The sequence below is a fragment of the Strix uralensis genome, chromosome 1, assembly GCF_047716275.1.
Source record: "Strix uralensis isolate ZFMK-TIS-50842 chromosome 1, bStrUra1, whole genome shotgun sequence".
In the NCBI taxonomy this organism is placed as follows: domain Eukaryota; kingdom Metazoa; phylum Chordata; class Aves; order Strigiformes; family Strigidae; genus Strix; species Strix uralensis.
In genome coordinates this window covers 175100324-175126747 of record NC_133972.1, presented here as the reverse complement: position 1 = coordinate 175126747, position 26424 = coordinate 175100324, and the positions used below count along the sequence as shown (strand labels likewise).

The 26424-nt window shown below is 51.1% G+C and overlaps 1 protein-coding gene across 7 annotated transcripts in view; it reads right to left on the bottom strand.

The window, feature by feature from the left end:
• Positions 1–2514: 2514 nt before the first annotated feature.
• The window catches only part of PUF60 (poly(U) binding splicing factor 60), a 31838-nt gene continuing 7928 nt past the window's right edge, over positions 2515–26424 (bottom strand). For 2 of the 7 annotated variants that reach the window (XM_074889793.1, XM_074889801.1), the window contains 10 exons: positions 21518–21613; positions 19685–19774; positions 18610–18660; positions 14401–14562; positions 13854–13946; positions 12729–12942; positions 12129–12319; positions 6513–6648; positions 5804–6039; positions 2515–4015 (listed from right to left, as the gene is read on the bottom strand). In XM_074889793.1, coding sequence (XP_074745894.1) covers positions 3716–4015; positions 5804–6039; positions 6513–6648; positions 12129–12319; positions 12729–12942; positions 13854–13946; positions 14401–14562; positions 18610–18660; positions 19685–19774; positions 21518–21613 — 1569 coding nt within the window. In that variant the 3' untranslated portion in view covers positions 2515–3715. The other 5 variants (XM_074889820.1, XM_074889784.1, XM_074889828.1 and 2 more) reach the window with 5 other exon arrangements.

Sequence of the window (26424 nt, the reverse complement as noted above, 5' to 3'; positions counted from 1 at the left end):
TGGAAGCTGGTGATTGCACAGACATCTCTCAAGGGTCATGTAGGAGGGACCGGGGAGGGGATGGCAAGAGGCCTCAGTATATTCAGGGAAGGGTCCGACCCAGCCAGTGTTCTCGGGGACTGACAGGCTGGCTCTCCAGCCTGCGGCAACAGCCTGCCAGCTTCTCCACCGGGAGGCTGTCACAGTGCGACTGTCACACGTGTCATCCTCTTAGTCACCGACAGATTCAGGCTTGTACAGTCGCCCAAGTGGTGAACTGCAGGGATGGTGAACGCCCCTGGAGGAACACCACAGCACCCGACGACCCACAGCGCACCCACCCATCACCCCCGTAACCTTCTCACCCTTTTCTGAGTTACAGCCTGCCGAGGCGGAATCCCCCACTGCCAAATAAACCATTTGAAATTTAAACACAAACCAAAGCAGACTGTATCCACTCTTACCAAGCCTTATGTGCTACCGACCCACCACACTAGCCTGGGGAATGCATATTTCTGTACCCGCTGCAAAATCCTAAATCATCAGACACGTGCGCATTCGGCCTACGTCGGGTTTCTATTAAGATCTGCAAAGATAGGTGGGGGTTGCACTAGATGACCTTTAAATGTCCCTTCCAGCTCAAACTATTCCATGATTCTACAACCCCAGGGGAAAAAAGCCTTTCCTCATTCAATGGTGGGTTTTAGGTTTTTGGTTTTTTATCCTATTTAGGATTGTATTTTATTTGCCAGCTGTTCCTAATGAATTTGTGTTTAGCTCATGCTACAGTATTTTAATTACAATGTTGACATACCTGATCTTATATTCATAGAATCCCAGACTGGTGTGGGTTGGGAGGGCCCTTAAAGCCCATCCAGTGCCACCCCCTGCCCCGGGCAGGGCCACCTTCCACTAGCCCAGGTTGCCCAAAGCCCCGTCCAACCTGGCCTTGAACCCTTCCAGGGAGGGGGCAGCCACAGCTTCTCTGGGCAACCTGTGCCAGGGTCTCACCACCCTCACAGGGAAGAATTTCTGCCTTAGATCTGACCTAAATCTCCCCTCTGTCAGTTTAGACCCGCTACCCCTTGTCCTATCCCTCCCCCCTGATGATGAGTTCCCCCCCCCTTTCCTGTAGCCCCTTTCAGTCCTGGAAGGCCACTCTAAGGTCTCCCCAGAGCCTTCTCTTCTCCAGCTGAACCCCCCCAACTCCCTCAGCCTGTCCTCACAGGGGGGGTGCTCCAGCCCCACGAGCATCTTCGTGGCCTCCTCTGGCCTCACTCGAGCAGGTCCGTGTCCTTCTGCTGTTGGTGCGCCCAGAGCTGGACCCAGCACTGCAGGGGGGTCTCCCAGAGCGGAGCAGAGGGGGAGAATCCCCCCCTTGCCCTGCTGCCCACACTGCTCTGGGTGCAGCCCAGCACACGGGTGGCTTTCTGGGCTGCCAGCGCCCATTGCTGGCTCACAGGCAGTTTTCCACCCCCCAACCCCCCCAAGTCCTTCTCCTCGGGGCTGCTCTCCATCCCCTCCTTGCCCAGCCTGGGTTTGTGCTGGGGATTGCCCCGACCCATGGGCAGGACCTTGCCCTTGGCCTTGTTGAACTCCATGAGGTTTGCCCATGGCCCCTCTCCAGCCTGCCCAGGTCCCTCTGGCTGGATCCTTCCCTCAGCGTGTCCCCGCACCACACAGCTGGGTGTCGGTGGGGAACGTGCTGAGGGTACCTCGATCCCACTGTCTGTGTCATTAATAACAATATTGTACAGCACCAGTCCCCGTGCAGCCCCGAGGACACCCCACTCCTGATCTCCACCTGACAGGGAGCTGTTCCGGATGCAGCTGTCCAGCCAATCCCTTCCTCATCCACCAAACCCCCATCGCTGCATTACAAGGATGTGGTGGAGGATGGTGTCAAAGGCCACACACAAGTCAAGACAGACGATCTCTCATCAGACATTTGACTTGTCAAGACATTTACAAAGTTACTTTTGTACAATACTACCCTGCCAGCCAAGCATCCTGCGCAAAAACTTGTTGATTAACACGTCGGCTGTCGTCCTTTAACCTGTGCTCCCCTTGCATCAATTTTTAGCCACTTTGGTTTTTTTAAACCACCACCATCACAAGGAAGTTTCCAATGCTGTGTGTGCTCCTAAATCCAGCCAACAGAACGGAAGCACGCAGCAGAAAATGGAAAGTAGACAGACCAAGTCACGGGAGAGGTATTTTGGTTTTCTTTAGCAGGAATAATAAAACCCTGGCACAATTAAAAATAGTGAATTTTCTCCCGCAGAGCAGCTTTGCTGCACTATGAGACTGGGGCAGCTGCGAGCTCCCGCTTCACGGTCGGTGGGGTCGCCAGGACAGTGTGTTTCCAGCACAGCTAAGAGGACAAACGCTGCTACACCACCCACCCGGCAGCTCTCAGCAATTCCCTGCAAGAAAAGGAAATTCAAGCTCACAAACACGAAGATGGGCTGCTAGGGCAGATGACCAGGGGAAGAGCCAGCTGATCCCAAGAGGTGTCGGCGATCAAAGCACAAGTTGAAAACGACAGGCTTGCTGTTAACTTTGAATGGGCATAAAAACAGGGAAGAAGAAACGTTATTTCAGCTAACAGGCAACATTAGTACAAAAAGTAGTAAACAAATCATAAATAAAGTTAAACTGCAAATACAAATTTCTAAGCTACAACAGAAGAAGGGTTCGAGTGTTTGAAACAAAATACAAAAATTTTAAAAACATCTCCAAGCTTAGAAGCAACCCACCGCTGCAGGTTCAACTCAGAATTCCCTACTGAAGCTCCTTTGAGATCATTCTTCCTTTATTTGAATTTCTAAACTAAAACGATTATTTTCTTCAGATCTGTGCTGTGTACCAGTTATGCATCACAAGCGATATAGTAGCCCCTCACATACCTAAAATATTTAAAAGAATTAACATGAGCTAATTCTCTTCCTACTCATTAGCTAGACAAAGATTACTAAAATAAACGCATTGAAGCTTTGTAAATATTACTAAATCTTTGAGTCCTCAACAAAAAACCCCCCAACGTTCCTTTCAGGCGAGGCGTGTTCCACACCGCGGGCGGGATGTTCACTTCACAAACGCCCTCCAGGTGCTGCACACCAGGGCCGCTTGCCCTCCCCAGCTGTGCTCGCCCTTCCCCGCTGCGGGGCCAGCAGCCCGCCCTGCTGCTCGGGGCTGTCTCAGCACATGAAGGAAGGATCCCTAAGGGTGACTCTGACCCATCGCTGAACCCGCGAGGTCCCAACTACAGCGTCAGAGCAAACGGGGTGTGAACGCTCCGGGAGGGCCCAGGCCCCGCATGCAGCTGCCCCAGCAGCACCCACGCTGCCCTGGTCAGCGCAGCAGCGCGCCAGGGTGCTGCCGAAATACCTCGTGGAGAGACTCCCTCCTCCATTGCAACCACTTATGGCCCATCTCTGACGAAAACGGCTACTCCAGCCCCTAAAGGGTGCAGTGGGGTCTTGACCTGAGCGTTTCTGAAGTGACCAGCGTGTACGGAGGAGAGCAGCAGCCCCTCTTCAGGCCGGGGCCCCGCACCAGAGGCGGCGTCAGCCCCTCGAACACACACACAGATGCACACCAGCTTTCTTTGCGCTTTTATCCAAACTACAAGTACATCACAGAGATCTGTGCCCACCCTGGAGCGTTCTTTACACATGGCTAAAAAAAAACCAGACAGGCAGAGGGGGCAGGGGCGAAGTCTTTCAAGTCGAGTTCATGCGGACAGGTCACTGTTATCGAATCTCTCCTGGTCATACACCTCCGCTACCACCTTCCTTCCTGCAAACCAGCGCCCGTTCAGAGCCTGAATGGCTTTGTGAGTCTCTGAGGCCATGGAGAACTCCACAAAGATCTTGACGATGATCTCGGCATCCTCCTCTTCTCCTTGCTTCTCCTGGTAGATGATGACTCTGTTTACAGCTCCAAATTTGCCACATTCTTCTGTCACTTCTCCCTCCAGGTCGTCGTCAATGTCCTTTGGATCCACCATGTTGCGAAGCACCATCACAGTGGACTGCAGAGAGAAGGGACAAGTGAATTAACACACCCAAGAGACGCCCAGCTGCGATCTGCAAAGCCCCAGCAGACTACACAGCACGCCTGAGCACCAACGGATATTCCACTGCTACGGCATTACAAGTATGTTTCAGGAAATCGATAGTTCTCAGGGAAAAATCAGTGAATTTTCCTCCCAGGCAGCCAGAGCCTGAAGAAGTCCCATCCGCTGCCAGCTGTGCTGCGGCTGGCCTCCGCGGGGAACGCTGTGAGCCACCCCCCGGGCTTTCCTCAGACACCTCTGTGAAGCACAGGTGACCTGGAGACCTCTGGAATTTTTCTTGTGCTGTTGCTATCCAGTTATTTTTTCATGCTGTTACCTTCAACACCACCATCATATACTTTTTAAAAAAAATTTTCCTCATCTCTAACTAAAGAAGGATTAACCAGGTCTTTTCTAGCTCTGACAACTGACCAGGCACTTTCACTACGGGGGTAACGACAGACAAGTCAGTAAGAGCAACACACCCCTCGTGTTCCCCCCCAACCCTCTCGAGCCTGAGCCCCTCTCTGTGCCACAGCACGGCTGGGGTGGGCAGGGGCCGCCGGAGGTCACCCGGTCCCCGCTCACACAACCACCCAGAGCTGCCCAGGACATGTCCCGACAGCTCCTGAGCATCGCCAAGGACAGGGACTGGCTGCAGCTTCCGGGCCCTGCAGCCTGTCTTCTGCAGCTCTCCTCCCCACTCCGGCCCCGCCCCACAGCCCGGGCGACCAGACGCTGCATTTCAGGCTCGGTCTCACTGTAAAACACTTGTTCCAGCTCTTGCCCACATGCCTGTGTAACTGCCCTCGGGGGCCTGCTAAAGGAACAGCAGAAATGGAAGGGTACTTCTGGGCGAAGAATGCTAAGCAGCTTTGAGAACAGTGCAGTTTGAGACTCTTTTTCGACCCTGCTAAACGTTTTCCAAGCAAGTACCCAAATGAACTGGGTCTTCTAGGAAAAGTACTTGTGACAGAGGAAGCTGGCTGCTAAGTCAGAAGCTCAAAGATGTATTTAAAATTATGTGAAATAAAGGAGAACACTCGCTAGCTAACTCATTTGTGTCCTCCCCTAGGAAATGCAAGTCAGTGTTATCCCTGTTCAGCAAACACAGAAGAAACATTGTCGATTCAGTGCCGAAGCTCAGGAAATCTGCCTGTCAGCCAGGAAACTCAACCCTGCGCAGGAACAAACCTCTGGTCGTGCCCAAGGAAGAAGCCTGATGAGATTATCGATACAGCCCCTTCCAAGACCCGCCCCCCAAAATCTATGAATCTGTTGTTCTGTTTCACGTTCTGACTTTTTCTATCATTCATTCTTGTCCTCTTTCTCATTGTAACTTCCATGAAATTCTGTTTTATCAACGCCTCAGAGTTTCATCCCACAGCAAAAGGTTGTGGGGAAAAGGTGGACTCGACAGTTCAGAACAGATCACCCCTGACCATGTGCCAGTCTCACTTCTTTAATTATAAGCCAAAAGGCCGTCGTGGTTTGCTTTAACGATGCTGAGTGAACACACGGTTTGATCAGACACCTCTGGTCGAGGCTCTTCTGGGCCAGCAACTGATCTGAACCCCCAGAGAAGCTGAGCAGATCCCCAGGGCGGAAGAGGAACCACCACAGCAGCACCCATCAGGCAGCCCTCCTCGTCCCCCACCAGCCCTGGGGGGGCCTGTGGAAGCCTGCGCCACGCACAGGACGCAGATCTAAACCCGGCCTCCTACTGACAACGGGGAGCAGCCGGGGCAGCCATACCACACTCACCTCCTGTTTGCGAAGCAGTTTCTGCATCACCATGTGTCGGGCGCTGCTGCCAGATATGCTCATGTGCTCCTGCTCACTCAGCATCTCCGGCCTCTCCGACTCCTGGAACACCTCCTCCTCCTCCTTCTCCTTTTTGACCTCCATCAGGCCCAGCGCCGGGGGACTGGCCAGGATAGGATTCACAACTCCCACTTGGGGGATAGTGACAGGGATGGGAGGTCGCGCAGGGGTTACACCTGTAAGAGCACAAACTCTGCAGCATAAAGAAGGAAATGGATGTTCCTCAACGTTTGTGTACACACCAGCCACTGATAAAGAGGATCAACAGAATCTAGATGGTTTTATCTGCTCTGTGCCACCAGCAACCAGGGAGACATAAGCAGCAACTCTGCATACAGGACACTGGCACTCAAGGCACACATAAGATACTTGCCCAGGAGGGAGGCAGAGTGCAAGATTTTGCATGGAGTTACAATTACCCAGATTTTCACCCAGGGCGCTATGCATTCCTGCTGCGAAGCTCATGTCCCTGTCACATCTATTATACACCAAAGTAAATTCCTACTATGCTGCACAAATAAAAAAATAAACCTCCTTGACAAAGCAGGGCAGGGAGGAGGGTTTCAGCTCCAAATTCTCCTTAGTTGTGCCCCAGCTATGGAGAGGTTTGTAAGCGGCTGTCACGGGGACGGAGGGCGAGTGAACACACCTGTGATGACCCCGGGCGCTTGCGCCGCCATCACGGCCTGCGGCAGTGCTCCCAGGGGCTGCGCCAGCGTCAGCGCGGGGGACACCAGGCCGGGGGTCGCCAGGGTGCCCAGAACGGCGGCTCCGGCCACTGCTTCCTGCAAGACAGAAGGCGACAACAAAAACCCCCAAAGGGTTAATTCTGCATCAAGAAGTCATACTCTGGGTGCGTGCTGCTGAGGCTCAGCTATTTTCACACCTAAGAAATACCAGATATACAGATTCTGAGGGCGACAGCTCTCCAGCACTACTGTAAATGAAAAGCAGCAGTACGCCAGCCAGCCCACCAGAGAAACGCAGAAACTCCACAGCCTTGGGAGAAAAACGTTCTCTTGCAAACCAAATTCCACCCATCCTCTCAAGCTGCTAGGCCGGCTGCTGAATGCAAGGCACCAAGGGATTCAATACATGGCTGGAAAGATGCAAGCAAATCCAGAGCAAAAGGAATCTGCACTTGTTTCCACCTTCTACATAAAAAGCTTTTCCTGATGCCAAGGAATGGGATCCACCTAAGGAGACTGATGGGAGCTCCCACCCCTCCCTCTGCTGACAGCACCAGGGCTCTGGGGCCACCTGACAAACCATGTGAGGGAACTCTTACACCTTCAGCTTTCCCTGAGTGATCTGGGGGAAGGTTCATCCTGTCCAGATGAACAAGGAGCTCCTGGACAAGCTCAAACACAAAGAGGAAGCCTACAGAGGATGGAAGCAAGGACAGGCAGCCTGGGAGGAATACAGAGAAACTGTCCGAGCAGCCAGGGATCAAGTTAGGAAGGCCAAAGCCTTGACAGAATTAAATCTGGCCAGGGACATCAAGGGAACAAGAAAAGCTTCTATAGGTACACTGGTGATAAAAGGAAGACTAGGGAAAATGTGGGCCCTCTCTGGAAGGAAACGGGACACTTGGTCACCCACACCAGGGAGAAGGCTGAGGTACTCAGTGACTTTTTGCCTCAGTCTTCACTGGCAAGTGCTCCAGCCACACCGCCCAAGGGGCAGACAGCAAAGGTGGGGACTGGGAGGATGAAGAATCGCCCACCGTAGGAGAAAGTGCACAAGTCCACGGGACCTGAGATGCATCCGCAGGTCCTGAGGGAACTGGTGGATGAAGTGGCTCAGCCACTACCCATCATATTTGAGAAGGCTGGCTAAGTTCCCACTGACTGGAAAAGGGGAAACAATCCCCATTTTTAAAAAGGGGAAAAAAAGAAGACCTGGGGAACTACAGGCCAGTCTCATCTCTGTGCCCATCAAGATCATGGAGCGAAACCTCCTGGAAACTGTGCTGGGGCACATGGAAAATAAGGAGATCGGTGACAGCCAACATGGCTTCACTAAGGGCAAATCCTGCCTGATGAATTTGGTGGCTGCCTACAACGGGGTTACAGCGCTGGTGGATGAGGGAGGAGCAACTGACGTCATCTCCCTGGACTTGGGCAAAGCATCTGACACTGTCCCACACAACATCCTTGTCTCTAAACTGGAGAGAGATGGATCTGATGTGGATGGGCCACTCAGTGGAGGAGGAATTGGCTCAATGGTCACGCTCAGAGTTGGGGTCATCGGCCCCATGTCCCAGTGCAGAGCAGCGACGAGCAGCATCCTCAGGGGTCGGGGCTGGGACCAGTTTAACACCTTTGTTGGGGACACAGACAGTGGGATCGAGGTACCCTCAGCACGTTCCCCACCGACACCCAGCTGTGTGGTGCGGGGACACGCTGAGGGAAGGATCCAGCCAGAGGGACCTGGGCAGGCTGGAGAGGGGCCACGGGCAAACCTCATGGAGTTCAACGAGGCCAAGGGCAAGGTCCTGCCCATGGGTCGGGGCAATCCCCAGCACAAACCCAGGCTGGGCAAGGAGGGGACGGAGAGCAGCCCCGAGGAGAAGGACTTGGGGGGGTTGGGGGGGTGGAAAACTGCCTGTGAGCCAGCAACGGGCGCTGGCAGCCCAGAAAGCCACCCGTGTGCTGGGCTGCACCCAGAGCAGTGTGGGCAGCAGGGCAAGGGGGGGATTCTCCCCCTCTGCTCCGCTCTGGGAGACCCCCCTGCAGTGCTGGGTCCAGCTCTGGGCGCACCAACATAAGGACAAGGGGTGATGGTTTTAAGCTGACAGGGCAGATTTAAATCAGATCTAAGGCAGAAATTCTTCCCTGTGAGGGTGGGGAGGCCCTGGCACAGGTTGCCCAGAGAAGCTGTGGCTGCACCCTCCCTGGCAGGGTTCAAGGCCAGGTTGGACGGGGCTTTGGGCAACCTGGGCTAGTGGAAGGTGTCCCTGCCCGGGGCAGGGGGTGGCACTGGAGGGGCTTTAAGGGCCCTCCCAACCCACACCAGCCTGGGATTCTGTGGCAATCCCTGTCTGATTCAAGGAGCCCTGTAGTCAAAAACCCTACTGCGAGCACAAGGGACAAGGCAAGGCAGAGCACAATACTGCTATTTTCAAAAGCTGCACTTTTAGATCAGTTTAAATCAAAAATCTTCTCTCTCTAGTCTTTGTCCTTTAGGTGCAGCCAGTAACACAGCACTGAAATCTGCCTTTATGATCACAGCAACTGCAAACAATTAGCAGATTGTGAAGTTCTCAATGAGCCAATCACCTTCTTGACTTTTGTCACCACCATTTTCACTAGTAAGACCCTACTGAACTTTACTGCTTTCGCTGACTGGAAACTGTCTTCAAACTTCCAGCCTTGAGAACTGAAACATTTTACAACCATTTTCTTTTGTCTGTGTTGCCAGCACCTCTTCTCCCATCCTGTTCCCTACCTGCCTCCATACACCGTCCTTGAAAAAATCTGAGGCCCTCTTTCAGCATTTTTCTATAGTTATACCAAGCCAAACTCTTCTAATTTCTTCCAGCACATTGGGTTTTCCAATTCTACCAATAATCACAGTACTTCTCTGTACCTTCTATAATCCAAATAAACATCCTGACTCTAGATGACCTGAATTCGAACATTTGAGATGAACGCTTTGTTAAATGATAAAGCACTTCCATAAAAAACTGCAAACAATGCGCCTAAAATATACCCTAAGATGCCTTTTTCCCCCCACCCCACCCCACCCCTGTTGCTTTCCAGGCTATTATGATTTCATTACCCAGATCCTCTCTTCCTTGTTTTCATGGGGCTCCTATAAGCCCTGACACTGCAGAGCAAAAAATTCTACGGTTTTGGTCCTTGAAAGCAGTACCTTGTACCCTCCTACTAAACGCTGCACAGATCCCTTACCTCAGTCTGCTGCACTATTCCAATTCTCCTCTCCGTTAGTAACACATCTCTCTGCACTGCCCACTAATCCCATTAGCACTCCTCTCCTAATGCCCAGAATAAGGCCCCTGATATTTTTACTGGAGATGAAGCGAGACCTGTCTGTGTGTCATTGTACCAGCAGAGCGAGGGGTCAGCAGCTCCCAGCCCAGCTCCTTTCCATCCCCTCTCGCCTGCCCACGCCTCTCAGAACTCACTCCAACAGTGCTGGTCTTGTCTCCACCAACGCCTGGGCTGTTGGTAGGATACGCTTTAAATTATTTTTCCTAACAAAGTATAACAGTGGTCTTATCAAAGACAGTTATGGTAATCCAGCAGTGGTATTTCCCTAAAACACCCACGCATTTTCCTATCTGTTTTTTTAGAAAATGTTGTCCTTCCTTCAAAGCCTGTTTTCAATCTTTCCCTACCACTGGGGTGAGCCCCAAGCCTGCAGACACGTTTTCCACGCTCCCTTACACGCAAGCATCACGTTTGCCACTCTTGAGCCACACGGCAACAGCCCTGACATAACAACACTGATTACCAAAAAACCCCAAACCAGGAGGCGTCCGTCTGCACGTGACAAAGCGACGTGGTGACGCCCGCCTGGGACGCAGCGACCCACGTGCATCATCAGCCACCCTGCCGCAGGCCCCTGGCGAAGGGGAAAAGACTTACACAGGCGTTCAGCGATGTGACAAGACCATCACAATTTTTGACTACACTGGTCATCAGCTGCCCCCACTTTTCATTTAAATGGATAAAGAAATTTTTCCTAATAGTTTCAATTCCTTAACTTATTTTGCAAGACTGACTTTTTTACTGTCATTGTCCAGACATTAACTATCTCTGCTACTCAATACCTCTCTCTAAGTGCAGAGACACTTCCTCCTTCCCTGGCTGCCAGGCTAATTCTAGACTAAAGCTGCAGTTCTCTGACTGCAGATCCAAAGTTCTACCTCTGACTTAAGTTTCTCTCGTGTCCCTGATTTTTGTAGCTCCGCTGAGTTTACCGATTAGCTGGTGTTTAAAAAAAAAAATTGTGCAATTAAAGCCCTTACAGACCATGACAGCTATGTTCTTATTTAACATAAGCTGTTCCACACAAGAACTGTGCTAGGAGCATAAATACGACACTGCCTTCTGTAACTGTCTGGTCATCTACAACCACCCACACGGCCAAGCAGACCGGTTATCCCCATCTGTACCATGTCGAAGCAAAGGCAACAAGACTGGCTGAGTATCCCTGAGGGCTTTCAGAACCTTTCTTCTATATATGGAATTTTAAATTTTCCTCACAGTAACAAATCCTGCAGTGTTTTGCAGAAAGAAACAGTAAGATTTATCATGTCTGTAACAATCTCTACCATTTCACTTAAGAGTTAATAGTTCTTTCCCAGAGTGATTTTGATCCAAAGAATTCTTCCAGCCATGCCTCAACTTCCTTCCCCACCTGACTGCAGAGGTTCCCCAACTTGTGGGCTTTTTAGTGGGGACATGCAAACCACCTGAGAGTTTCACATTAGTGGCAGCTCCTTCCACTTCTGCCTTTACCTTGTGATTCAGAGAAGTATTTCCCAAAAAAGAGCTGTTTACAGAATTAAGTCCAGCCAGCTGATTAGCAGCACATACAGGCTGCACAGCTCCGCAATGTTTCTGCTTAAAGGGAACCCAAGAACCCAGAAGTGCTGGAGCTTGTTTCTTTCAAAAACTGTGGTGACGCAGGGGGAGATTCTGCTGCCCAAGGATGAAGGACACAGATACAGGGTTTGCTTTGAAGGGCAATCCTCCTCCATCAGTGCCTATCGGTCATAGCCAGGAGCTTCTGCTACCTCAAGCAAACTAAATTTGAGAACCCCTAGACTCCCATATCAACACCCAATTCCGCTCGATCACTTCCTTGTTCCTGGACAGCCTAAAGCCATTATACAGTTGTCTGCTACCTTACTGCACAGGCAGTCTTTTCAACAAGTGTTGCTCAGGCAACTCTTACTGGCCTCATTACTCTGCCCTCCCTTTCACGTACTTTCACGCGTTCTTTTGGCCTCTACCACAACCGTTTCCCTAACCCTTGGTTTGCCTACCCAGACAAGGAATCCCCTCCAACCTTCCCCCACCATTTCTTTATTTAAAGTTCTGATCAGCTGAGCCAGACTCTGCTCCAAAAGTCTGGTGTATGGGCTTCTCACAGGCGTCGGGGGCAAGTCCTGGGCACAGAGGATGCTCACACTGGTGAGAACCTCTGGCTGGCACAGGCTGCACATGCTTGTTTCCAGCAGGGTCACAACCACCACCCCCCTCCGTCCGAGCCCCACCAGCCTGCACCTCACCTGTGCCGTGATCTTGGCCGTGGCAGCTGCTGCTGCGACAGCGGCTGCCGGGGGCAGCCCTCCCGGTGTGGCAGGGGTCAGGAGAGGCATCGGAGGAGTCACAGCTTTACCGACTCGGAGGTACTGACCCCCAAGGTCAAAGAGGTTCATAGAGGAAACCGCATCTTGAGAAGACTGGGCTTTCTCATATTCTGCAGTGAGAAAGGAGAGTATTTACAAACGGTCCTTTTTACTCCTAAATTGAGCCACTCTCTCATCACACCACTGTGATCTGTATTTGCAAAAACAGACTTAAGAGTTCCAGTGAGAAGACCTTCAGTGCTTCACTCGCTCATCTCACCCCCCCCTATCACACAGGCATCGTCGAGAACAGGCAGCGTAGCAAGATCTCTCAACTTAGTTAACAGTGAGTAAAAATATCTGGCTATTAATTAAATTTCTAAGTTCAGGCACAGATCTGCTCCAAAGTTATTTCTATCCCATTGCTTAATGCAATTCTTCCACTAGAGTTAAATAAAAAAAGAACAAAAAAACAACAAAAAAAGAAGAGGATGCTCCCGACCACCCTCCCCCCCCCGCAAATACCAGATGGCGTTTTACCAATGAAACCATAGCCTTTGTGTTTCCCTGTTGTGGGATCCCTGGCTAGCGTGCAGGACTTAATCTTCCCAAAGGCCTCAAACACGCTCTTGATGTCATCATCGGAGAGGTCCTGATGGACGGACGCCACGTAGATGCGGTTGAAAGCCCGCGCCTCTTCCGCCAGCTGGTCTATGATGGGTTGAGCCTGGCCTATGTTGCTGGGTCTCCCGACCTGCAGAGGAGGCAGCAGACGGCCCGTTAAGCGCTCTGAGAGGGCGGCACAGCGCACCGAGGGTCACAGCAGAGCAGCGCTCGGCCCCCGACCACAGTTAGCAAAGGGCAACAGCTGACCCCGCTCTGGGATACACCCTGAGCCACAGGGCATTCGAGAAGCTCTGAGGGCCCGGACAAGCTGCCTACTCCTCCACCATACTTCCCCCATTTCTGTTCCCCGACCTGCCAAAGACCAGCTTCCAGGAATGGAAAACAATCCTGAAAGCAAAACACAGTGCTTCTATAGCCTGCTTTCCAAGGCTGCTAAAATCCCCTTAGAAATCAGATGCTGCAGATACACAGAGTGGATCAGAAGTATAAATGCAAGGTATAAAACACTTTGCAGAAAATCTGGTTTACCTCCCCATTTCAATCCCCAAAGTTTCACCTTTGCAGGATCCCCTCTCACTGCCTGAAAGCCCACAGCTACCATCCTCTGTCCCGTTCTGTGCCCAATGCCTCCGGTTTGCGTGGCAAGGGTGGGCCTCTACCTGAAGTCCCTCGCCCTACCAAAGTCTGATGCTACTTATCTACAATCCACATGGGTACAACGTAGGGAGGAGGCATTAAAATATCAAGAAGCACCTTTGTTTTGTCCTCAAGAGACTTCCAGTCTATGTGTGGGCAGAAAAAACTGAGCTAGCTTACCAGAACATGTTTCTAGGTTTTATCAGGATGCTGGGGGTTTCTCCTCAGAGAGAAAGGGACCCAGAGCCACTATGTACTCAATGGGTTGAACGTCAAGGTCTAGCAGGGAGCAGACTTTAGGTTACCTTCCACATTACAGTGCCGTGGGAAGCATTTCTAGGCATAAAACTGTTATTCACAGGAAAGAGCACCAGGAGTTTTCAGAGCATGCCTGCTACTCACCTTTATATTTCTTCCCCCCAACATGACAGAATTCATCTGCTCCAAGGCCAACTGAGCGGCTTCAGGTACCTCGTACTCCACAAAAGCAAACCCCTAGGACAGAAGGATACGCTTGTTGGCTCACACCAGCTGTATCTTGTCTCGAATCTGCGCCAAGTTAACGCAGCCAAGACCTCCCACGTACCAGATCCCTACTACTGTGGCCTGAGAGGACGTTTCCTTAAAGAAGCTTTTTATTAAAGCAGCGAATTGCACGCACAGGTACCGACACACGGCTACCTGCTTCCAGAGCCTCTCGTACTCGGAGGCCACAGCGTGCAGGACAGCCAGCTTGTTCGGCACCTTTCATGCTCACCCCCCTGTACACAGCTGGTTCCCACTGCAGAACCCTGCAAAGCTAAGCAGAGCAGGCAGCCACAAACATTCACCTCTGAGTGCTACAGGCAGCCTGCTCTCTAGGGGGATAAAGGCTCCTTCCTCTCATGGGTATGTTCAGGAAGGGCTCGGGGAGAAGAGAAAACACATCGCTCAAGGGCTGTTAACCAACCTTGTGTTTCATCGTAACAGAGTCCCAGGACATATCAATGCTTTTTATAGGTCCAAAAGGGGCAAAGGCCTGGCGAATGGTATCTTCTCCCAGTTCATAGTATATGGAGCCCACGTACACGCGACACATGATGGCCAGGGCGCGCTGCCTCTGCGCTGCCATCTGTATTGGAAAGAAGAACTGGCTGGTTAGCTCAGGGGGTGGCCATGGATGCCAGGACCTCCTTCCCTTCCTCTTCCCTCCCAGGAGCTATGGCCCAACAGCAGGTAGCTCCTCACTGGGCTGCAGCACAGCCTGGCACACGGAGTAATAAAGAAGTCTTTTCCTGCTCAATGCCCAGACTGCTGGAGCGGATAAGCGGTACGGCTCGCTCCTGGGGGCAGTCCAATCTTTGGTGGGGTCTGCCACCTCAGGAGCCTTAACTCCAACCCCACTGATAAGGTCTGACCCTCCCCAGCCTGATCACATCTCCAGCAACGCTTGCAGGAGGAGGAAATAACTTCATTCTAGGACAGCTTCCCCCTCCAGGCAGCAAAGGGCTCCATTCTAGAGGCTATCGGCAATCCCTCCCATTCCCTCCCGCAAGGGACAGCAAGAGATCCAGAACTGGGCACCACCTGGTCACTCCCGCCCCGCCCCCCCCCTCCCCCCCCCCCCATCCTCCCAGGCAGCAAAGGATCTGGAATTGGGCACCTCCTCCCCACCCCCTCAAGCATCACACACCTCCTCCTCCCCCCGCCCGCCCCAGGCAGGACGAGATCCAGTACTAGGCACCACTTCCACCACACAGTTCAAAAGCAAAGCAAAAAAAATCAAACGGTTAAAAGAAACTTCTTCGTTAAGTGTGTGGTGCTAGTACTTATCACTGCCTGTCGTTACTGGCTCAGATAGTGGTGCAGCCCCCTTATCAGTTTCGGTGCAGAGAAGGTCTCTGTGCTATTTTCTCCTAAGTATGCCTGAAAACCTGTTTGCAAGACAAATCCAGAAATTTCTTACAGCAGGTATCCAAAAAAGCAGTATATCCTTCAATTAGTTTTCACCCTTATTGCAATTCTAGAATTGCTGCTACTAATGAACGTTTTTCTAGGAAGATGCTGCCTACAAAAAAATCAGGGGTTTGGCCAGCACATCCTAGCACCATGTCTTGGGACCAAGGCAGAAATCAGGTCTCTGCAGAGGCAGCTCCCTATGATCAGCAAGACTGAATTACAGTGCGTTGGAGATTTCATTCCTGTTCTGCGTGGGACGGATGGAACTGAGGTGAAGCAGCAGGGCTACGGACTGCGGCAGAGCAGGCACACGCAGCGTGAAGCTTGATGCCGCTCTTCCCTCCCAGCCCTGGGGTGCTTGGCACCAGAGCTGGGAGCTCTGAACAACCCCCTCTTCCCCAGCACCCCTGTTTAAGAGGGTCTTTAACCAAGGCCTTTTCGAGAGGCCTGCTTCCAGGGCGAGCTCCGACGTGTCTGGGGATGCTGCTACTCAAATGGCCAAACGGAGGGGACAGCAGGTTATCTGTGATGGTCACAGAAGTACGGACACAAACTGTACCTGAAGGAATCCTCCTCCCTCACAGCACCCGGACATGATCGACAGTGACCATAGGAGGAAACAAACTGTAAGGGTTCAACTCCTATTATTCAATACAGCAGGGACACTGTAAACAGGAATGGTTCTCACCCCATGCTGCTGCTCCTGAAGTGATATTAAGCTTGCCTCTTGACTGGGTTTAAGTATTGCACACAGTGAAAAATAAGCTGTTTTTCAGTTTACTCTGCAATGCTGTGACTAGGAGGACTATGGCACGTGTACAGGCAGGACAGCTGCTGTGTTGTCTCCCAGGTTCTCCAACACATTCCCAGCTTTGGTGCAGGAAAGGCAGTGATCAGTAGCCCCTGAGCCTGTGCAGTAAGTCCGTTACGGGTTCAGAGTCATCACCATCCTAACCCCAAGTGTCTGAGTGAAGTGCCTCACCCGCGGTGCCACAGACTGGGAGAAAAGTTTAATGTTTACTAGGAGTGCTTCTTGATGAGACACTGCAGCCGGGCACCAGGCCGAGGGATTTTTCACCTTCTGAAGGGTTATAGATACAAGAGGACATTCTCTTCTTTTCAGTTATCAGTGCAACAGGTGCAAGAGAAATGGCATTTGTCCTCTCCCACAGCAGCAACCTTTACAGGACGAAGTCCACATCTTACCCTGCTGCAGAGATCCTAACAAAATAGCTGGGGTGGAGTTAGGAGGACTCTGTCACGTCAGCAACGTATTAGAAATGGGGCCCTACAAAAGGCAGAACTGAGGTGGAGCCTGATGGCTACAGCCATAAGTGGGTCACTAAGGGACCGGGTAGCATCAGCTCAGGGGAGTGGGGCAACGTACACCTGCGGACTAAGCGCACGGCGGCGTCACAAACTCCTGACTGGACAGCTCATGGTTTTCACGAGCTACACTACGCAGACTTTACTGGCCACTGGCCCTCTTTCTACACCTATAAAATGGAGTTTAAAGTACCTGCAACCTTCATAAAGGCAGCAGCTGATAGCTGTATATGTAACCTTGCTGTTAAGTGCTTATGAAGGTTATTTTAAGGACAAGCCAAAACATCATCTTGGAGGGCTCCTCTAAACAAGGGAGGTGATGCAATAGCATCACCGCTAGCTTTGATTTTAATACAACGCCAGGAAATTGTGCTCATCTTGCTGACGTGAGATGGAAACCTTGCGCTGCAATACTTGGAGGATGAAGTAGGCAGGAAGCTTTAATCTCGCACTAAGCTACGGCAACAGGAAGTTCAGGCTGCACTTCCTTCATGTGGGCACCAACGGATCTGGTCAACAGGGAGAAGTGCTGGACAGACTCTGGCTGCATTTTCTACATTCCTGACGGGCTCTGGGATGAGTATTTGCTGACGACAGGGTACCCTAACTACACTGCACCGTACCACGGCCGAAGGGGCCAGCACAGCCTCCTGCGCCCAGGTCTGTCCCATCAGCAGCAGTCTGACTCCCCAGAGAGGGAGGAACGTCTTAGGAAAAGGATTCCCAATACTGGCGGTGCCCTTGAGGCTAATGAGACATTAAACGTTTCCTGTTATCAGTGCATGCTTTTCATCTGTTGCCCAGCTGTGAATGAGCCAAATTTTTTTTTTTTTTAAGCAAAATTGAAGGAGTTATGGTCTCAAGTAAGCATCTACATGAATTGGTAGAAGTTCCTTGGGCATGAGGGCTCAGAAACCAGCTATGCCAAATTCACATCAAGATGTTTCTATTCCATTCCAAACTTACATACCCCATAAAATTTATTTTGGCTCCCCTGCTGACACACTACCTACTGTGGCAGTGTTAAAAAGGAGGGAAAACAGGTGATTTTAGTTTTAGCGCATCTTTCATTTTGGAGCACAAGCCTCCAGTTGCATTTTACACCAAGCAGAAATATTATATGCCAGCAAGATGGAAAAACATTTACAAATTTACAAATGAATTTACAAATGAACCTCTGCATGCAGAGCGGAGCTTACAGGACACTTTCTGCAGTGGCCATTGTCCAACATGTCTAGGAAAAAGGAAGGGATGGCTAATCCCAGGTAATTAAGCTCTCTGTGGCACCGGATGAGAAATTCCAGCACTAAAGGCCTGCACAGGTTCTCTGAATAGTCCTGCAGTTTTGTTACTTCCATCCTGCTTTCACTTGACTTGAAACATGCCATATTCACCTAGTCTGGAAACATGCACAGTAAAGAGCAGTCTTACACCTGGGCTACAACATGTTCTGCAGCCCTATAGTGCCCCAGTCCTCCCCAGCGCCTTAGCTGCCAGGTCTCCGGTGCTGTGAGTTCGTTTCGTAAGAAATTGCCCATTCGTGAGTTACCTTGGCAGTTAGTTTTAGGTCAGGACCTCAGAACTGTAGCATCCCTAGAAATGCAGCTCCCACAATTTCACAGGTGTGTTCAGAACTGTTCGAAATCTAAAGCTTTCTTTGCCAACTGACTCCAGGACCCCGACTGCAGTGTCACAGCAGACTGCACCCAGCCTAGGGTCTTCCTCTGGGGAGTTTACACTTTGCCTCTGCTTGCTGTGCTTGTCCGTAACAGGTGGGTATGTGGGAGGGTTGTGCTGGGTTGAATTAAGAGCATTGTATTACCACTACATACGTCCCCACTCTAGGCCCTGACTAAGACAAAGTGCCCAAGAAGAAGTGAATATGTCTATTGACCGATTGTAAAGGTGAGAGAGGATCTCCAAAGCCCATTGTCACTGCTGCCATCTGAAAGACAGTAAAGACAGAGTTCAGTCTGTTGGAGCTGAGCATACTACGGCTGTTTGTAAAAACTCAAGCAGAGCGGCGGCACAGGGAACCTGCGAGAGAGGCCTCTCCTTCCTTGCCCCTCACTGCCTGGTCCCAAGGACTGTCCAGCGCTGGGACCCTGCAGATTCCAGTCCCACCAGGTCAGGGTGGAGTTGTGCTGCTGCCACTGCCTCAGGAAGCAGGGTCTTCTCCCAGGGGGGACTCAAGGCAATAGTAACCTCTGCAACCACTGTCGTTGATTCACCCCCAGCATTTAAAAAGGAGCCCCTCAACTACATCAGACACTGAGAAACATGCACAGCCCTGAAAGGCCAGAGCTGCCCAATGTGGCAAGCACATCCACAGCGATTCTCCGTTAAAAAAATCCAACATCCCAAAGCCGCTATTTTGGGCATCCTAACTTTGGGTGGGAGGCAGTGAGATGTGTTCAAGAAAGCTCTGAGGAAGGGAGATTTAAATGCCAGTTAAGGGCTCTCCCAGTACGTCGGCATTCCAGCATCAGCAGGAACTGCCAAGGGAACTTCTCTGAAATTGAGAGCACCTGGGTGAAGGGGCAGGAAAGGGGGCAGCAGTGTCAGAAACACCGCAGAGACAGGCACCCTCCCCTCCGGCAGGAGATGGTGAAGGGACACTGTTCCCAGTAACCCTAGACACCACCTTCAACCCAAGTCAAGAGCGGAACCCGCAGCAAATTCTTTGGCTTCTGGCACTTCAAGAAGCATGTGACCAGCCAACAGGAGAGAAACTCTTAAAAATTTACTCTTTGAATGAGCGAAATTTGGGGGCAATTTGTGCGGGTGAGTAAAGGGAGTTTCTTTAGCGAGCTGAAGACAGCATGTTTCAATTTCACTGTGGAAACACAAGCGCGTGTACCTGGCTCCAGGCAGGCCTCAGGGCTGTGCTCTGGTTCTAAGTGCCAAAGAACTCCACCTTGTTGGGGGAGAGTAGGACACAGAAGGAGCATCTCAGGAGGGTCTCTCACCTGAAGGTTGGTGAGCTGCTGTTGCTGGTGGGCGATGGTTTGCTTCACCAGCACACTCTTGATACTCTGCTCCATCGCATACTTCTTTGCCTAGAAAGAAACACAGACTCTGTAGTCATAGGACAACACCACAGAGCAGGGAACGACGTCTGATTTCACACCACGGTTCCCCAGAACCACACCACTGGCTGCCAGTGGAACTTTTCGGCGCTCCGGCCCTAAGCACTAAGGCACTGTACATTTGCCAGCGGCCAACAGCTCACTAATATCTTGGTCTGCATCTCGGAGTCGTGAGCCCTGAAATACAGCACAACGCTTGAGCGGAGGGTTGGATGGACTCAGTCTGCAGCAGGCGCAGCATTAGGAAAGCAGCATGCACTAGACACTCGGCATCTCCCCTCTTCCGCCCTCTGCCCCTTAGGTCCCACGTAGCGCCTTACCTGCTGGGATGAGGGCAGGACAGATAGCCTCCTCCAAGTCCTTTCCACTCAGAGAACAGCTGGACAAAGAGTTTCTACAAAAGGGAAGGGCCTCCCAATCCCCATGTCCAGTCTCTAGGCACTCCCCCTCTCTTTTCTTATCACATCTGGCCTGTGCCGCTTTGGAGGACCCACTGCTCTTGCTCACTAAAATGCTCCAGCTCTCCTTCCCTGGTTCCTAGCCTGCAGACACAAGACTCATTTGTCTTTTTCTTTCAGTCTTACAGAAATGTGACCAAGCTTTACACCCAGCGGTGCTGACATGGAGGCTCTTTGCCAGGGGAAGCCTAACACCCCCAGATGTGCCTATTCCCGGGGAGGGTACAAACACATTCAGCCAACCCCTCGGGCACCTGCTCTCCAGGGCTGTACGGGTTTGGGAGGTGCCAGGGGACGGTAGGCTCTAAACCGTGGATTTGAGACGTGTGCTTCGGAAACCTGGAAACGGACAAGGGGATTTACATCTGTCAGCTACGGAGAAGCCAGAGGAAACGAGGCCGTTTCACACTGTGAGCCAAACAACACACACACAAGCAGCTTCAACATTACGGGAACATTCACACGAAGCCTACCTAGAGCAAGACTTGACTCGCCTCACGAGAGTACGGAAGACACCTAGCCCACAGTGCCCACATTCCCTGGTTTGGTTTTATTTCCCCTCTTTTCCCAACTCTGCTCTCCTCTCAGTAAGCCAGGCATCACTCACTCCCATCAGGAAAGTGGGCAAGAAGTCAGCAGTAACCTCCCCACCAGCTGTATAAAACAGGACCAACAACCAGAAATCAGAGCTGGACTGAAATTTTAGCTGGATTAAAACAGGTTTGCTGAAATGGGGTGAAAATACTTGCTACTGGGTCTCTTTACAACAACACAGGAGAGAGCATAAGGGAAAAATAGAGATATTTCGTGACGTGTTCTTGTGTGGACAGAATAAAAGACCAGCTGGAGTGTATCAGAAACCTATTCCTTGTGGAGTACAGGCTGCTCCTCGCAGTAACTTTGTGGCAGTTGCATGTTGTTTTAGGATTATAATGTGATCTTAAGATGTTATTTGCTCATGATTTGCATTTTTTGTTTAAAATTAAGAACAGTCCCCACCCCAACAGCAAATTCCACATCACACTCCCCCAAAAGCATCTGTAAACTCTAAACCAAAACAAATAATTCTTGGGCACAAATTTGCAAGCGTGAATCCGCACACAGTATGGCCATTACCCCAGACATATTCTTGGTAGGCGAGTTCTCTTTTATAACATCAGTAACAGATGTTCATTAAAAAAAAAAAAAAAAAAACCCAAAAAAACCCCAAAAAACCAAGAGCGCTAAAAAGCAAATTCACATCAAGTTTACTCACTTTCTGGAGAGCTTCCTGCTGTTCTGGTGTGAGGGGAGGAAGCCCCAGCTTAGCTGCCGTGCTTTGTCCATTTTCCATCTTAATGGACTCTGTTCCCTGAGAAAATAGAAAATACTCATGAAAAAACTCTTCTCACAAAAGTGACCAATTTCTTCATTCCCAGAAACCCAAAGCACTTAATGTCAGAATGTCACAGTTGGCTAAAAACTCTTCCCAAACCTATTAGCAATTCACGAAACCCTGTTAATGTTCTATCCGCTCCCTAGGGGAGCGATATCCCATCAACTGTACACACTGATTAACACACTGGATACTTGAGTTCCCCAACCACCAGATTTCAGTTAAAAGAAAATGAAATAATCCCCAGTCTTCGCTCACATCATCTCCATCCTCCCTCTCAACAGTTAAACTCTGTCAAAGGTACCCATCTATTTTTGCTTTCCACCTCTTCCTATACTAGTCTGCCACCCTTGATTTCTCAAGTTCTATTTTAAAATCTTCTCTAAAACTTTTCCCGATCTCACACACTGTTCCAGGTACTGAGTAACAAAGAACCACTATTCTCATACTTGGTATGAGAGGCACATTGCCTGCCCGTGGGGGTTCCCAAACCCAACACCAGGTCTAGAAAGAAGCTTCTGGGCCACTGAACTGACTTTTCATGATTTCGGATACGTGTGCAGCTAACAAATGTCAGCCCTCTTTGTCCTTTAGGTAGTCTACAGACTTCTCTGCCTCACACTCATGTTCTACACTGCAGTCCATTCCTGGGAAGCAACTGGTCAGTTATTCCTACCATGTTAGGTAACAGCAGGTTTCTCTAAGATACACCTATCAACCCGGGTTTGGTTAAAGCGATTCAGCAGCTCACGCCTTTCTGGAAAGCATCCACCAACCCCTGTCCTCACGGTATTACCCTTTGGCATCACATAATTTCCAGTCAAAATAGGGTTCAACATCAAAAACCTGTTAACAGATGTCTCAGTTCTCCAGTTTTAAAATAAATAAATAAATATATACCTAAGCACTCTGTACCAAGCACAGTATAGAAAAAAAGGAACAGACCCATTCAGACGGCAAACAAAACCAGCTCTCCCAGCATAGGAGCAAAGCTGTCACTTGGAGAAGATATAGTATCAAAGTAATTGGCATTTTAGCAGGAGGAACAGCGAGTGTTCCTGCTAATTTGGTTCCCATTCATTCAGAACAATCACTTGCTCCTGGCACTCCTGGTACTGGCAAACGACGTTTCCTGTGGGCACAAATGTCTCTGAAAGACCACTGACCTCCTTCTCCAGAAAAAACATAATCCCACAGGCACATCAAGATCTTATGAACATAATACCAAAATGCAGAACAGCAAAAAGCTATTTTTTGCCTGGATCTGAAGCCTCAGAGAGAAAAACATGTCTTTCAGAAGCAAAAGATCCTTCATCGTGGCTGCACACAAGCTGCACGTTTGGCTGCACCCTCTTTACCCCACCACAAGGCAACGGGGAGCACGCACCGACAGAGACGAGCTGCCACAGCAAACCCTCCGCGAGACGTAACTGAACCGTGGGCACCATCTGTCACGTCACTCAGCAGACAACAGACCTCCAGGATCACACGTTCCCTCACTGTCCCATTTTTCAGTTCCGGTATTTTCATATTTTTTCTATGCATTGGTATGGAGAATGTTCTGTTTGTAACGGGGAGGAAAACTGCAAAAGAGTCAAGATCCTGTAACCACATGAATTCTTTCCACAGCAAATGACAGACGCCACTTAAGTATAAATGAAGCTCAAGCAGTCACAAGGTATTCTCAATTTAGGGTAATAATTTAGATTTTAAGAATTACCATGGAAGTAACAGAAAGTGCCAAGTTCAAGAAGTAAACAGCAGCAGAGAGGAGAGAAGCAGCAGCTCCTCAGCAGGCGCCTTGGCACAGCCCCAAGGCACAATCCTCAAGTGCTCCCACTAAAAAGGAGCGGGAGGCAGAGCACAAGGGCCCTGAAACTCGAGGCCTCCTGCAGCTCTGCCTCCTCCACAGCAAGTTCTGGCTGTCAGAAGAGCCACTGCCATGCGACAGCCCTTGGAGGCCAAGACCCTTCAGGAGCGCCCAGGCCGGCTGCCAGCCCCCGCGGTACCTGCTGGCCTGTTTGCTCGTTGCCCACGCACTGGACACAGTACTGCAACTCTGTGGAGCTCTGCACTGTGAGCCTCCCGGCTGCCCCCCTCCCGCTACAGAGGGGCTCTGCACCTGCCTCCCCCGACTGGTTGGGGGGATTGATGCTAAATGGTGCTTAGCTTCTTAGTAAAATGTCTTGATTTTCCTCACCAGGTACAAGGTCACACACCTTTCAAGCTGATACACCTTAACCAGTGCCTGCAGAGAAGGGCTGGTTCACAGAATCGTCTCAGTTGGAAAAGACCTTAAAGATCATCCAGTCCATCCATCAACCCAACATTGACCGTTCCCAACTCCACCAGATCCCTCAGCGCTGGCTCAACCCGACTCTTCAACCCCTCCAGGGATGGGGACTCCCCCCCTGCCCTGGGCAGCCCATTCCAACGCCCAACAACCCCTTCTGCAAAGAAATCCTTCCTAAGAGCCAGTCTGACCCTGCCCTGGCGCAGCTTGAGGCCATTCCCTCTTGGCCTGCCGCTGGTTCCTTGGCTCAAGAGACTCATCCCCCCTCTCTGCACCCTCCTTTCAGGCAGTTGCAGAGGGCCAGGAGGTCTCCCCTCAGCCTCCTCTTCTCCACACTAAACCCCCCCAGTTCCCTCAGCCGCTCCCCATCACACCTGTGCTCCAGACCCTGCACCAGCTCCGTTGCCCTTCTCTGGACACGCTCGAGTCATTCAAGGGCCTTTTTGGAGTGAGGGGCCCAAAACTGAACCCACTCATCGAGGGGCGGCCTCACCAGTGCTGAGCACAGGGGTCAGATCCCTTCCCTGTCCCTGCTGGCCACGCTAGTGCTGATACCAGCCAGGATGCCATTGGCCTTCTTGGCCACCTGGGCACACTGCTGGCTCATTATCAATCCCCCCCAGGTCCCTCTCTGACTGGCAGCTCTCCAACCACTCCTCCCCAAGCCTGTAGCGCTGCTGGGGGTGGTTGTGGCCCAAGGGCAGCACCCGGCATTTGGCCTTAGTGAAACTCCCCCAGTTGGCCTCAGCCCATCGCTCCAGCCTGTCCAGATCTCTCTGCAGAGCCCCCCTACCCTCGAGCAGATCAACACTCCCACCCAACTGGGTGTCATCTGCAAACTTACTGAGGGTTCACTCGATCCCCTTGTCTAGATCATCAGTAAAGATGTTAAACAGGAGTGGCCCCAACACTGAGCCCTGGGGGACACCACTCGTGACCGGCCACCAACCGGATTTAACTCCGTTCACCACCACTCTTTGGGCCCGGCCATCCAGCCAGCTTTTTACCCAGTGAAGCGTGTGCCCATCTGGGCTGTGTGCAGCCAGTTTCGCCAGGAGAATGCTGTGGGAAACGGTGTCAAAGGCCTTACTGAAGTCAAGGTAAACAACATCCACAGCCTTTCCCTCATCCAGTAAGCAGGTCGCCCTGTCATAGAAGGAAATCAGGTTTGTCAGGCAGGACCTGCCTTTCACAAACCTGCTGACTGAGCCTGATCCCCCAGTTGTCCATTATATGACTTTTAATGGCACTCGAGATGACCTGCTCCATGACCTTCCCTGGCACCGAGGTCAGACTGACAGGTCTATAGTTTCCTGGATTGTCCTTTCTGCCTCTCTTGTAGATGGGTGTCACATTTGCCACCCTCCAGTCCAATGGGACCTCTCCAGTTAGCCATGACTTCAGGTAAATCACGGAAAGCGGCTTGGCGAGCACATCTGCCAACTCCCTCAGCACCCTTGGGTGTAACCCATCCGGTCCCACAGACTTGTGTGCATCCAAGTGGTGTAGCAGGTCTCTGACCACCTCCTCTTCAACTGTGCTGACCTCAGTCTGCTTCCCCTCCCCATCTCCCAGCTCACGAGGCTGGGTGTCCAGGGAACAGCCAGTTCTACTGCTAAAGACTGAGGCAAAGTAGGCGTTGAGCACCTCAGCCTTTTCCTCATCCTTAGTTACCATGTTTCCCTCTGCATCCAGTAAAGGAGGGAGATTTTCCCTAATCCTCCTTTTGCTGGTAATGAATGTATAGAAACATTTTTTATTATCTTTAACAGCTGTAGCCAGGTTGAGCACTAGCTGCGCTTTGGCTCTCCTGATGCTCTCCCTGCATAACTTCACTACATCTTTATAGTCTTCGTGAGAGACCTGGCCCCTCTTCCAAAGGCAATAGATTCTCCTTTTGTTCTTGAGATCCAGCCAAAGGTCCCTGTTTAGCCAGGCCGGTCTCCTTCCCTGCCCCAGGTTCACAACCCGTCACAGCGCACACGTGGTCAGTCTATTCTTCCCCCCCACACACATGTTTCTCTGCACACTCTAATGGATTAAACACAGCATTTGCCATCACAGTGCCCAGTCGCTCTTTATCTCGAGATCCTCTGGCAGTTCGTTTAGCTAAGTGACAGCGACTATTAACTAGAGACTTCTTCCCGTCAGGTGAACACTGTCTGTTCCCTGTGAGGGTGCGGGACAGGACCGCTCTGACCGAGTCCCACACCACGGAGGAACTCTATTTTCCTACCGAACCGACACAACAGAGGAAGAAGCAAGAGTGTGACCACAGCACGATGGTCCCGCTGTTGGGACCGTCCATCTCGCAACCTCACCGGCTTAAAGGAGCAGGATGTGGACCTGCCTTTGTTCATGTAAGTTCTGCCTGTATCATCCATCACAAGCAGAACTAATTCCTTCTCAACTCAGAGCTCACCAGCAGCCACTGAAAATACCAAAATGGACAAACACCCTAACCTCTTCGGTAGTAGACACACGTTAGGCTAAA